Raw genomic sequence first — 12,972 nt, 5'->3', positions numbered from 1 at the left:
ATGTAATTTGTTTTATTATTACTATCCGAACACTCGATGTGACCTCATGTGACACTCCTAACTTAGCAGGTTGTCGATCCCCGATGGGTGTGTTGGCGTGTGTTGTACTGGTTTGCGGTTTCCATCCCGTTGGAAGCGATTGCTTGGAAATTGTTACCGTGCATCGTCATACGGTCACGTTTTTGAATTAGGGCTCATTCGATTGTTCCAAAATAAGGCCAAGATTCGTTCCGGTTATTCAATTGCTATATAAATTATCTTGTGGTTCTAGATGGAAATCTTCCAGGGCACAATTCCGAGAGAAACGAACGGACCCCTAAGCATTGCGTTGCAACTAATACTAGTCTCTCAGCCTGTTCAGCTGGTCTATAGGCCGCTTGTGCTGGTTTGTACGGCTGATTTGTTAGGAGAGAAAAACACTGTACCATGACTGATAAGCCCCGGCTGAAACGAACAAGCGAACAGGCTGATATCTCTATCTCTTCTCTTCTTCTCTACATCGGCATATATCGTATTTATAAAATTGTATAGAAATTTTATCATGATTATTTTTTAATGTAATCTTGTGTTGTGAATCTATATAGCTTGAGAAAACTAATTTAGGACAAACCAAGATGAACTTGTATTGATGATTAAGATTAGAGGAAGGATATTATACGTGGCCTAAAAAATAGTACACCCCTAGTCCTACTCGTACATTGTGTGATCCGGCCCAATCAAGACTCACAAGAGAACATGCTGGGCCCTTATTACGTTTGGTTCAACTCGATTAGCCCACGGCCCAGGCGGCCCTGAATGGGACTGGCGAGTGGCGACGACGGGCTCGAAGTGGAACTGGTGAGTGGTGACGAACAGCGACGGCGGGCACCCTTGCGCTGCCTGCGACGGGTACGGCGGCGGACTACCGCCGCGACCTTCTCCGGGTTCAGGTTCGCGTGGGTGTTGACACAGACATTGCGCCACATGAACCGAGGTTCGGCCCTACGAGTCCCCTCTTTTTCGCTTTTGCTTTTCGATTTGAGTCAGGGATTCATAGGAATTAACCTCGTGCGGAGTGCCGTCTGCTGCCCAAGTTGAGAGCACCCTACGGTAGCGGTTACTGTACCCCCATTATGTGTGTCCCAATTGCAGTTTGCCAGTTCGTTCTCATGAATTTATCTGATTGGTAGTGGACATCAATGTCATGTACTATCTGCTGTGAAGTTTACTCTAGGAATAAAGCAACTCAAGATCAGAGTAGTGTTGTTGCTGTTTTTACTTGAAACTGTGTTGCAACTGCTGCTACTGTGGTTTTCAAAATGCCTTTGTTTTAGGATCAGACACCCCATTTTGTTGTTTAAGACACGAGGTTGAAATTTCAAAGGTTCAGGTTCAGGTTCATCCCAACAAGTGTTTTGCATATCCAAGCAAAAATGTAAAAATGTGTGTTGTGTTAATAAATTTGCATAACAATCAAACTTACTCGTATGACTATATTGGTGCAAACATTTTCCTCTTGATGCAGATAATTACAAGCATTTTTCTCAGAAATTATGACAATGCGCTTCTACCTTTCTAGCGTGATACTCATAGTCATAGTAACGCTCCGTGATGAAACTTCTTCCTCACTAGGATTTACATTGAAGTAAGCTGGCTGCATAGGCTTGGGTAAGCTCACATCTTTATTGTTTAGCATTGTGACAACTCGCTCCATATCAGGTCGATGCTCTGCGCTTTCTTGAACACATAAGAGTGCCACATGAATGTGCCTTTCTATCTCTTTACGTACATTGCCTGGAGGAGAATAAATCAGCTCACCTAATTTTTCGTCCGTCCAAAGTTGCCAAGCCTGCCAAAGTAACATGTTTTTTGTGAAACAAGTAAGATAGGTTACGCATTTATAAGGAAATGGGCATGCACAGATAAAGTTCTGGGTTCGTTAAGGTTAATGACACTCACATATGAGATGAGATTATATAGCTTTCCATTGTACTCATAGAATTGGGCCGTCCTCTTTGAGCTTACTATTTCCAATGTCAATACCCCGTAGCTAAAAACATCTGATTTGATGGAGCAAACCCCATGAAAAGCATATTCAGGAGGTATGTAGCCACTGAGGATGGAAGTTAAATAGTGTCAATGTAATGCAAAAAAGTGGATTTTTTAAATTAAGTTGATGACATGCTACAATGCTCTTTTTTCATAGAAGCACCTCTATGAATTTTAAATGTACTCAAAGTGCACAGATCCATATGTTCTTACTGTGTGCCCACTATTCTGGTAGTATTTGATTCTTTCTCATTTGAACAGAATATTCTGGCCATCCCAAAATCTGATATTTTTGGATTCATTTCACTATCCAAGAGAATGTTACTTGCTTTCAAATCCCTATGAACAACACATAACCGCGAATAATTGTGAAGGTAAAGAAGCCCTTGAGCTGCCCCATTAATTATGTGCAGACGTTTTGACCAGTTTAGGTGTTGCCCCTTCACGTTATCTGCAAAAGATGTACAATTTATCAAAACCGTTGATATACTGTAAGCAACATTACACATGTAGAAGAGATGGTCCTTGCCAAATATGAAGTAATCTAGACTTTTATTTTCCATGTATTCATATATAAGCAACTTTTCTTGATCTCCTCTAGTGCAGCAACCCAGCAGCTTAACGAGATTTTTGTGTTGAAGCTTTGCTATAAGTTGAATTTCATTTTGGAATTCCAATAATCCTTGTAAAGAACACGCTTCTAGTTTCTTGACTGCTATTTTAATTCCACTTCTCAATTTGCCCTGCGATTGATCAAAATAAAATAAACAAGTTACTGTTTTCAATAACTTGTTCTCGTGGAAACTTATATGCATTCTATTTAGTCACAAAAATATCAATTAAATTATGCATCATTGCAGAATGTATCTCTACAATATAATATAGAGAAGGCATCATATCTGTATGAACAACATAATGTTTAATTCACTTCAGGACTTCATTTGTGGTGTAAGGACATAATACCTTGTATACAGGACCGAAGCCACCTTCTCCCAGTTTATTATCAACTGAAAAGTTATTTGTAGCTTCTTTTATATGAGAGTAATCGTACTGTAAAAATCCCAAGTTGCCACCTTCCATGCTCCATAGGTTTATCACACTTTGTATTGCCGAAGACATTCGTCGTAACTTTAATATTGCTTGTTCTGAAAAATAATATTGAAGTTATACATATAAGAGAGCACTAATTAATGGCACACATTTTGATCTGTTGTTATGTTAGTGCAGACCTCTCTGTTGCTGTGTTTTGATCCATACATGGATAGCCAAGCAAGAAACGGATATTACCACTAGGAAACCTCCAATTGCCACGAAGACATCAATTGTTTTGTCTGTAAATCCATGCATAGGATCATTGAGTTGTAGTTTGAGAAAAGTTCTATTGATGCGTTTGTTGAAACAATTAATGTTAACCAAAAGAGAAGTTTTGGCATCTGATGTATGCCATCAGTGCTCCAAGAGCTGCTCCTACGATTGCTTACCCTTACCCTGGGCTGCATTAGTCTATATTTAGACTTGTGCAGCGTAACTTACCCTTGTTTGGTTGCTCACACAGGCCTTTATGCAAGTTTGCACATTGCTCAAAGAAGGCCCAATGCTGCATTACCTAGCATGCTAGATTTGGTTGCTTGCACAAGCCGATGGAATAGGGGTGGATAACGAGCCAACTAGACTTTTTTTAGCTTTCTCCGGACGGTACTATGCAAACTCGATTGAGGTAAATTCACCACCATGATCAGTTTGCAACACACGCAACCTCTTCCTCATCTCCGCCTCCACTGGGCCATAAAGTGCTCGATCGCCATTGCCGCCTTGTCCTTGCTCGACAATAGTGTCATCCACATGTATCGGCTGCTGCCGTCCATGGGGAGGAAGTAGCGCCTCCCTCTGTGCGTGGCCGGCATGATTGTCCCACATAGGTCCCCATGCACCAGCTCGAGCAGTTCGTCGACATGGTAGCTTGCCTTCTTCAGGAAGAGAGTCTCCTCTGCTTCTGGTGAGGCAGTTGTTGGCTATTGCAGAGCTTGCTGGTGTGCTCGAGCATCGGGAGGCCATGGACCAAGCCGTGGTGCGCCATGTTGGCAGTGCGAAGACCTCGCACTACCTTGCCATCAAGGAAAGCGATAGACTCGTGCTCCTGTGGGCGCTGCTACGCCCTTGCCTTCCTCACACGGTCAGAGCCGATGCACATCGACTTGAGGCTGTCCCAAGCCAGCTTTGCAATGGCCTTGCTCCCAAGCGCCAAGACATACTCCGTTGGGACCGCTTGTTGGATGCCATGATGGGCTCGCCATCTGGTCCTCCACCTAATCTGTGGTGTGGGTATCCACCGCATGCCACAGTTCCTGAGCCTAGTGCATGAGCTTCATTAACACCACCCAGTTGCTGTAGTTGGTACAGGTGAGAACTAGGTAGGCCGTGCCTCCAACCTCACCATCTTCTGCACCACGAGCGGATGACACTCTAGTGACAGGGAGTCAGGGATGGTTGGCATCCACACCGATCCAGGGAGAGAGAAAGGCCGCCTAAGCCTAACATCTCTATCAATCTCCCAACCTCAGGCTTTGATGCCAATTGTTGGCCAGCTCCCATGCCTTCCCTCAACTCACATAGAAGAAGAGAGAATAGAGAGCACAAAAAAACTTGGTGATGCTGAACTAAAGGGTGCAGCCTGCCTCTCTTTACTTCATATAGCAAGTTAAGATGTAGTAAAGATTCTACCAACTACTCCTATTGCAAGGCCATGCTGGCCATACCATCTACAGCTACTGCTAGGCCATACAAGCATGCTCCTGTCACTAGACAGGGGAGACATGGCCAAAAGAACATAGCACTATCTGCTCATAACGCATGGAGGGCAAAGCAGCAAGAGCTAGCCAGATTAACAACACCATTCCTGTAGCTGAGTGCACCTTTACTGCACGGGTGAACTGTGTTCTAGTGAGGGAGATTAGGTTAGATTTGTAGGTGTTGTTTGGCGTGTACCTGGCACCATTATAATCACTGCAGAAGGTCTGGCCAACGAATGGTGCTGAGCAGGAGAGGAAGACAAATAGGAGAGAGAACAGTTTTATAATGACTGGTAACTAGAGCGCCATGGCCTTTGGTCACAGATGAGTGCCAAATGCAGTATTGGTTTCGTCTTCAGAGAGGTAAACTGGTAAAGGAATTCAATGGCCAAGCTTAGATTCCATTCAATCTGTTAGTGGAAAATGATTGGTAAGACTCGTTCTTTGAACATAAATTGAAAGATGGTGACATGACCATATTTTCCATGGAAGACTGGTCCAGAGAGCTGCCTCTTGTGGATTCTTCCACCTGATGTGAAGTTTACTTTGTTCACTTGTGAGCAGTGGACTTGTCTACATTCCACATGCTGTTGTACTTCTTAAATACGTATTACGTCTTCTAAATTCTCATGCTGATGTCTTAGACTGTGAAAAAATAAAGAAAGACTAAAAACAGCCATGATTAGATTTATGATATTTCCAAACAAATGATATCTATTGTGGGGGTGTATATCTAACGAATGCTGTCTATTATTGGGGGGAATGTGATTCACTATCACACCAGAACATGTCTTCTAAATTCTCATGCTGATGTTTTAACGAATGCCCAGCGGTAGACACTTTGGGACTGAAATATAAATTAGTGCTGTCTCAGTTTATATAGAATAATAAGGAAAATCTTGTTAAATATGTAAAACCAATAGTCAAAGCAGCCTAACACAGGTTTACTGGTGAGAAACCGCAGAACACAATGACTTACAATTAATTAACACAAGAAGGATGACCAAGACCTGTAGCTCACACTTTATTAACAGTATATTCACATTCTATTATCTGCCATTTGTAGTAGTGATGGTTACATCATTTCTGCTACTCAATACAGCGACATTTACTGACACATCTAATTTTGCATAGGAGTAAGCTGGCTGCTTTGGTTCTGGCAAAGTGATGCCATCACTGCTAAGAATTGCAACAACATCAGGCATTGTGGGACGATCTATTGTTTTTTCTTGAACACACAGCAATGCCACAGCAAGGTATTTCATCAGCTCTTCCATTTCATAGTCATCACCAAATGATTGATCAATGAACTCATTCGATCTCCTATCTTTCCACAGTTCCCAGGCCTGAAAAGAAAAAAATGATTTTTTTACATGTGTATGATGGTATATCTTTAGCTGTTAGATGTAGCTACAAATGCTAGACAATAGCAATAAAACATGGAGGAGGTAAAGGAAACCGCCCTGTACTTTGAGCCCTATACTTCGTGGAAAGAAATAATGTAGAAGACCATAAAAATACACCATTAATAGTAACTGATCTGTTAGTATAATGCAATCTTGTTATAAGGGAAAGCATATCTGTTCCACCAATTTTACAGATTGTTAGTCCTTAGTTGCTTACGTATTCAAGAAGGTTGTAAAACTCTCCATTGTGCTGAAAACCTGAGCTCCTCTTTCCACTTATAATCTCAAGAAGCAGGACCCCGAAACTGAAAACATCTGACTTGATCGAGAGAAGGCCATCAGATACATATTCAGGAGCCATGTATCCACTAGAAAAGGAGAGAATGTGGGTAGTCAGAATGCAAATGCCTTGATAGAAATATTAGTAAGTAACAGAACTAGTATAATAACTCCGCCTATGGTGGGGCGCCTTTGGTGTCCCAGCATAGCAGGTCCCAAGCCCTGGTAAAGGAGGAGGGTTGTGTTAGGCGTGGCGAGCCAATGTAAAAACTTAGCCACTTAAATGGAGATGAAACCCGAAAGAAAATCGTTGGGGCGTAACCCTCTTAGCGACGCGCCATATCGGAACCCGGGTATGGTGTTAAATGGGCAAGGGCCGGGTCGTCACCCCCGTGACGCGCCGTGTCGTGATCTGGGCATGGTGTCAAGTAACCAAGGATCGGGTCGTCGCTTCCTTAGTGGCGCGCTACATCGGCGCCCGGGTGTAGTGAAAAATGAGCAAGGGTCTTCGCATCAGAGTCGACGGGTGCGAAGGGTAAGGAAGCTAGTCGAACCAACTAGGATCCGTTTAGGTAGTTGGAATGTAGGGTCACTTACAGGTAAGTTAAGAGAATTAGTTGATACCGCGACTAGGAGGCGTGTAAATATATTATGCGTTCAAGAGACTAAATGGAAGGGTCAGAAGACGAAGGAGGTGGACAATACAGGTTTCAAGCTTTGGTACACAGGGACAGTCGCGAATAGAAATGGAGTAGGAGTTTTGATTGATAAGAGCTTCAAGAATGGTGTGGTGGGAGTGAGAAGGCAAGGAGATAGGATTATCTTAGTCAAGCTTGTCGTTGGTGATATGGTCTTGAACGTAATTAGTGCGTATGCCCCCCAAGTAGGCTTCGACGAGAGTGCTAAGAGACAGTTCTGGGAAGACTTAGATGGCCTGGTTAGAGCTATACCTAGTAGTGAGAAGCTTTTTATAGGAGGAGATCTTAATGGGCATGTAGGTACTACAAGCGCAGGTTTCGAGGCAGTTCATGGAGGTTTTGGGTATGGTAGTAGGAATCAGGAGGGGGAGGAAGTTCTGGACTTCGCGGTAGCTTTTGACCTGATGATAGCCAACACTTTCTTTAGAAAGAGAGAATCTCATCTAGTGACCTTCAGTAGCGGACAACACTGTAGTCAGATTGACTTTGTCCTCGCAAGAAGAAAGGACAAACGAGCATGCTTGGATTGCAAGGTGATACCAGGGGAGTGTGTTGTTTCTCAACATAAGCTTTTGGTGGCAGATTTTCGTTTTCAGGTGCGTGCCCGTAGGGATAAACAAGCTAAGATTGAAAGAACAAAGTGGTGGAAACTGAAAGGGGAGACGTCAGAGGTATTTAGGGAAAGGGTTATCAAAGAGGGCTCTTGGAAGGAAGAAGACGACATAAACAATATGTGGGACAAGATGGCAACCAACATTCGGAAGGTAGCCTCAGAGATGTGTGGAGTAACCAAAGGAAGGGGACGCGAGGCTAAAGATACTTGGTGGTGGAACGAGGAAGTCCAAATGGCTATTAAGGAGAAGAAAGAATGTTATAGACGCTTGTATCATGACAGGAGTGTGGACAACATAGAGAAATACAAGGTGGCAAAGAAGACTGCAAAGCGAGCTGTAAGTGTGGCAAAGGGTAGAGCATACGAGGATCTTTACCAACATTTGAGTACGAAGGAAGGAGAGAAGGACATTTATAGGATGGCTAGGGTTCGTGAGAGAAAGACACGGGACTTCAACCAAGTTAAGTGCATTAAGGATGAAAGGGAGCATCTCTTGGTAAAGGAGGATGAGATCCGACATCGATGGCAAGAGTATTTTGACAAATTGTTCAATGGTGAAAATATGGACACAACCTTTCAGTTGGATAACTCTTTTGATGACACCAATAGGCGCTTTGTGCGGAGAATCCAAGAATCTGAGATCAGAGAGGCGTTGAAAAGGATGAAAGGAGGTAAGGCGATGGGACCGGATGGTATCCCAATCGAGGTGTGGAGATGCCTCGGGGACATAGCTGTAGTATGGTTGACCAAGTTGTTCAACCATATTTTTCGATCGAACAAGATGCCTGATGAGTGGAGGAGAAGTATATTGGTACCGATCTACAAGAATAAAGGAGATATTCAAAGTTGTACAAATTACCGGGGAATTAAGTTGATGAGCCATACTATGAAGCTATGGGAGAGAGTTATCGAGCATCGCTTGAGAGCAATAACGCGGGTCTCTATGAACCAATTTGGTTTCATGCCCGGAAGGTCAACCATGGAGGCAATTTTCTTAATAAGACAAGTTATGGAGCGGTATAGGGAGAAGAAGAAGGACCTACACATGGTTTTTATTGACTTGGAGAAGGCTTATGATAAAATACCAAGGAATGTTATGTGGTGGGCTTTGGACAAACATAAAGTCCCAACGAAGTACGTCGGGCTCATTAAGGACATGTACAACAATGTTGTGACTAGAGTTCGAACAAGTGATGGAGACACAAATGACTTTCCGATTAGGATAGGACTACATCAAGGGTCAGCTTTGAGCCCTTATTTGTTTGCTTTAGTGATGGATGAGGTCACAAGGGACATACAAGGGGACATCCCTTGGTGTATGCTTTTCGCGGACGATGTAGTGCTAGTTGATGAAAGCCGGACATGAGTGAATCAGAAACTGGAGTTATGGCGGGAGACTTTGGAGTCCAAAGGTTTTAGACTTAGTAGAACTAAAACTGAGTATATGAGATGTGACTTCGGCACTACTACTCGGGAGGAGGAAGATGTTAGTTTGGAAGGTCAAGTAGTGCCTAGGATGGATACCTTTCGATATTTAGGATCAATGCTACAGAGGGACGGGGATATTGATGAAGATGTTAGCCATAGAATCAAAGCAGGGTGGATGAAGTGGCGGCAAGCGTCTGGTGTCCTATGTGACAAAAGGGTACCACAGAAGCTAAAAGGCAAGTTTTATAGGACGGCGATTAGACCTGCTATGTTGTATGGTGCAGAATGTTGGCCTACGAAAAGACGACATATTCAACAGCTAAGTGTCGCGGAAATGCGTATGTTGCGTTGGATTTGCGGGCATACAAGAAGGGATCGAGTTCGGAACGATGATATACGTGAGAGATTAGGGGTAGCGCCAATTGAAGAAAAGCTTGTCCAACACCGGTTGAGATGGTTTGGACATGTGCAACGGAGACCTCCAGATGCACCGGTGCGTAGTGGAATCCTAAGTCAGGATAGTAACGTGAAGAGAGGCAGAGGAAGACCGAAGTTGACTTGGGTAGAGGCAATAAAAGGAGACTTGAAAGGATGGAATATACCCAAAGACTTAGCCTTAGATAGGAGTGCTTGGAAGACAGCTATTCACGTGCCTGAACCTTGATTGTTTCTGTTGGGTTTCAACTCTAGCCTACCCCAACTTGTTTGGGACTTAAAGGCTTTGTTGTTGTTGTTGTTGTTGTAACAGAACTAGTATAATAATACCCTTACTATGTTCCCACAAGTCTGCTGGCTGTTGCTTGAGTGGCATCCGATGGAAATATCCTTGCCATCCCAAAATCAGAAATCTTAGGGTTTAGATCAGAGTCTAACAGGATATTACTTGCTTTCAAGTCCCTATGGATGATGCGTATTCGTGAGAGATTGTGAAGGTACAGGAGTCCCTGGGCTATACCATCAACTATTTTAATTCGTCTCTTCCATTTAAGCGATGCCTGTCTGATTGGATCTACAAGCAATGTAACACAAGACTAAGTGTTAGTTCTGCATACGAGAATGAATACAATTATGAAATAATGAGCATTTTATAGTAAGGGCATGCCAAAAATGAAGTGGTCCAAGCTTTTGTTCGTCAGGTATTCATAGATCAACATCTTCTCTTCTTCATGGATGCAATAACCAAGCAGTCTAACAAGGTTTTTGTGCTGAAGTTTTGCTATAATCTGGATCTCATTCTTGAACTCTATTAGACCTTGCCGTGACCGAGCAGACAGTCTTTTTATTGCTACCTCTTGTCCATCAGGAAATACTCCCTGCAAAATTCATCATATATGAAGTTTTTTTCATAAATTGATGCATGACATACTAATAGCATTATAGCAAGGAAATACCTTGTAAACTGGGCCAAATCCACCCTCTCCTAGTATATTTTTGGGTGAGAAGTTGTCTGTAGCATCAGCAATCTGAGAGAAATCATAAAACGAGAACTCTAAACTAGCATCTTCAATCCTCCATAACCTCAGTATTTCATCCATATTCTGGGGCTCCTCCGTCAAGTCCATTTTCCCTAAATGTGCATCTCTCCATTAGTTTTACATGAAATTAGAATAAAGCATTTGATTTCTCTTTTCTTCTTTTTTTGGCTATAAAAATAATAAGCTTACTTTTTTGTTTCCTCCAGACGCTTAGCAGCCAGAAAAACAAGCGTGTACAGAGGACTGCCGAAGTGTAAGCTGTTGCAATGATGAAGAACGCACGGTCTTTCTTCTTCCCTGGACATGGTACACGAAATGATCAGTGATGGGGTTTAACAACTTCTCAAGAACTTTGGAGTGCCGATACTTCAGATTGATTAACTCTACTTCGGGGAGCCAGCTGAATTCTTGGAGGTTTCAGAAATAACTCATCTTGGTAACAAGCATGACGACCTTCAGGTTTGTAATGCATAATAGTAGAAGAAAACAATTTTTTCTTTCAGATTTTTCATGCTGAATACCGGACATGCTTAGGCAGGAACTTACGTAGGGACACCATCTTGCTGTTGCCAGTGACGTTGAAGAACTGCAGGTCCATCTCATACCGCAAGGTGCACCGCGCCCCGAAGACCGCCGTGCCCATCTTGCCGCTGCCGATCTTGCGTCGCCTCTCCGCCATGACGCCATCAAGGCAGGCCCGGCAGTGGTCCGGCGGCATGTCCCGCGTGCACTGCGCCAGCCCGTACACCGTCCGGTCCCTGTCCCCGGACGACGACCACAGTGCTTCGCCGACGGCCCACCTGCCCGGTCGCCCTGCCGCGGCGTCAGCAACCGCGCCCAACAGCTCCATGACCCGCTCGTCGAGCTGCGCGGCCACGGCGAGCGGCACGAGGTCTGGGTTCGTGACGTCGACCCATTCCGGCGCGTTGCTGAAGTTGGCGAGGAAGTTCCGGTCGGAGAAACGGAGCTGGTACAGCTCGGAGTAGACGGCCACGTCCCTGTGGAGCGCGCAAGGTGAGCGGCCGTCGCCGTCGATGGCGGCAAGGGCATCCCGGAGGCGCCTGGCGCAGTCAGCACCCGCGGAGTCCGCCCGGCAGAGCACGGCGCCGTAGACCGTGTCAGGGTCCTTCCCGGCAGCGCCGGTGGCCGAGTGCAGCCTCGCGGCGTCCCCGATCAGTGCTCCGGCGAGCGACCTCAGGTTGGACATGTAGGTGCTGTCTCGCTTGTACGGGGCATCGTTGCAGAAGGACTGGTCACCGGCCGTCGGCGCCGGTGTGCTGGAGAGGAGGAGAATTGCGAGCGCTAGTAGATTTGACATCGATAGTACTACTAGTTTTTTCTTGGTAACTTTACTAATTAAAATGTTGACCACAGCGCTACACAATTCCTATCAGAAAAAGGGCAAAACTGAAAGGAAAAGGAAAAGGAAAAGGAAAGAGGAAAACAACCGTTGTGGACGAGCTAGCACTTACACATGTAGCAGAGCACTCTGCAAGTCTACATGCACATTGTACGCCAAATTATCGGGCATCCTAGCTCAAGGACGTCCAGCGCTCCCCTTCCCAAACTGGCCGCCTCCCACGGAATCGGATCACAAACCGCCCGTTCATCGCGGAATGGAACATAATGTGGACTCCGCTCCCCTCCCCAACGCACCCCTGTCCCAAATAGCACGAAACACTTTAAGTACAACATCGTAAATATATGAAAGAACTATATAGTAAACATATGAAAGAACTATACAGTGCAACATCATAATATAAAATACTGCAACATCGTAAAAATATGTAGCGCAACATCGAAAAACATATATTGTAACTTAGGAAATACATGTACTGCAACAATGAAAATTATGTACTGCAACATCGAAAATTATGTACTGCAACATCGAAAAAACATGTACTGCAACATCAAAAATTATGTGCTGCAACATCGAAAACAGTAGTGCTGTAACATCGCAAATACATCTGTTGCAACGACAAAAAAATCCCATTGCAACATTCGAAAATCACCTGTTGCAATATCCCGGGAGAAACGACAAAAAAGGGCGTGCAAAACAGCCTCTGACCCATCACCTTCGAGTTCGCCGAAGGGAGGAGGGCGGGTGCGGCGTCCGTCCTATGGGCGCAAGCAAGCCTAGAGAGCGGCACGGCAGTAAGTGGGCGTGGGGGAGCGGGGTGTCACGGCCGCGAGGAGTGCGGGCGGAGTGGGCGCTGGGGAGTGGGGAGAGGGGGGGGGGGGGGGGGGGGGGGGGGG

The 12,972-nt window shown here is 44.7% G+C and overlaps 2 protein-coding genes and 1 long non-coding RNA gene across 5 annotated transcripts; 1 reads left to right on the top strand and 2 right to left on the bottom strand.

Moving 5' to 3' along the window:
• Window positions 1-821: 821 nt before the first annotated feature.
• On the top strand, window positions 822-11,039 carry LOC136550235 (uncharacterized). Its single transcript, XR_010782183.1, has 3 exons — window positions 822-973; window positions 5,952-6,073; window positions 10,923-11,039. It is a non-coding gene; the product is annotated as an uncharacterized lncRNA (long non-coding RNA).
• Window positions 1,459-5,180, bottom strand: LOC136550233 (cysteine-rich receptor-like protein kinase 10). 3 transcript variants are annotated; one of them, XM_066541734.1, is made up of 7 exons: window positions 5,014-5,179; window positions 3,258-3,359; window positions 2,992-3,173; window positions 2,558-2,771; window positions 2,242-2,479; window positions 1,939-2,092; window positions 1,459-1,828 (listed from the first exon to the last, which is right to left on the bottom strand). In XM_066541734.1, the coding sequence occupies exons 1-7, from the start codon at window positions 5,021-5,023 to the stop codon at window positions 1,547-1,549; spliced, it is 1,182 nt and encodes a 393-aa protein (XP_066397831.1). In that variant the 5' UTR covers window positions 5,024-5,179; the 3' UTR covers window positions 1,459-1,546. The 3 variants fall into 3 exon arrangements, with proteins under 3 accessions (XP_066397831.1, XP_066397830.1, XP_066397832.1); XM_066541733.1 differs by lacking the exon at window positions 5,014-5,179 and adding an exon at window positions 3,562-5,007; XM_066541735.1 differs by lacking the exon at window positions 3,258-3,359 and having other exon boundaries at window positions 5,014-5,180.
• On the bottom strand, window positions 5,336-12,326 carry LOC136550232 (cysteine-rich receptor-like protein kinase 6). Its single transcript, XM_066541732.1, has 8 exons — window positions 12,189-12,326; window positions 11,263-11,993; window positions 10,906-11,013; window positions 10,633-10,808; window positions 10,344-10,554; window positions 10,013-10,250; window positions 6,441-6,591; window positions 5,336-6,163 (listed from the first exon to the last, which is right to left on the bottom strand). The coding sequence occupies exons 1-8, from the start codon at window positions 12,245-12,247 to the stop codon at window positions 5,867-5,869; spliced, it is 1,971 nt and encodes a 656-aa protein (XP_066397829.1). The 5' UTR covers window positions 12,248-12,326; the 3' UTR covers window positions 5,336-5,866.
• Window positions 12,327-12,972: the final 646 nt, after the last annotated feature.

This window comes from Miscanthus floridulus, chromosome 4 (assembly GCF_019320115.1).
Source record: "Miscanthus floridulus cultivar M001 chromosome 4, ASM1932011v1, whole genome shotgun sequence".
Taxonomy (NCBI): domain Eukaryota; kingdom Viridiplantae; phylum Streptophyta; class Magnoliopsida; order Poales; family Poaceae; genus Miscanthus; species Miscanthus floridulus.
This window is presented reverse-complemented; position numbering and strand designations above follow the sequence as displayed.

Coding starts and splice junctions, on each gene's coding strand:
- LOC136550232 (XM_066541732.1), bottom strand. CDS start 12,247: ATGCCCGATAATTTGGCGTACAATGTGCATGTAGACTTGCAGAGTGCT. Junction 10,555..10,632: donor GATTTGGCCCAGTTTACAAG/GTATTTCCTTGC, acceptor TGAATTTTGCAG/GGAGTATTTCCTGATGGACA. Junction 6,164..6,440: donor TTTACAACCTTCTTGAATAC/GTAAGCAACTAA, acceptor TTTTCTTTTCAG/GCCTGGGAACTGTGGAAAGA.
- LOC136550233 (XM_066541733.1), bottom strand. CDS start 3,631: ATGCAGCATTGGGCCTTCTTTGAGCAATGTGCAAACTTGCATAAAGGC. Junction 3,360..3,561: donor GTGTGAGCAACCAAACAAGG/GTAAGTTACGCT, acceptor ATGGATTTACAG/ACAAAACAATTGATGTCTTC. Junction 2,480..2,557: donor TCTAGATTACTTCATATTTG/GCAAGGACCATC, acceptor CATCTTTTGCAG/ATAACGTGAAGGGGCAACAC.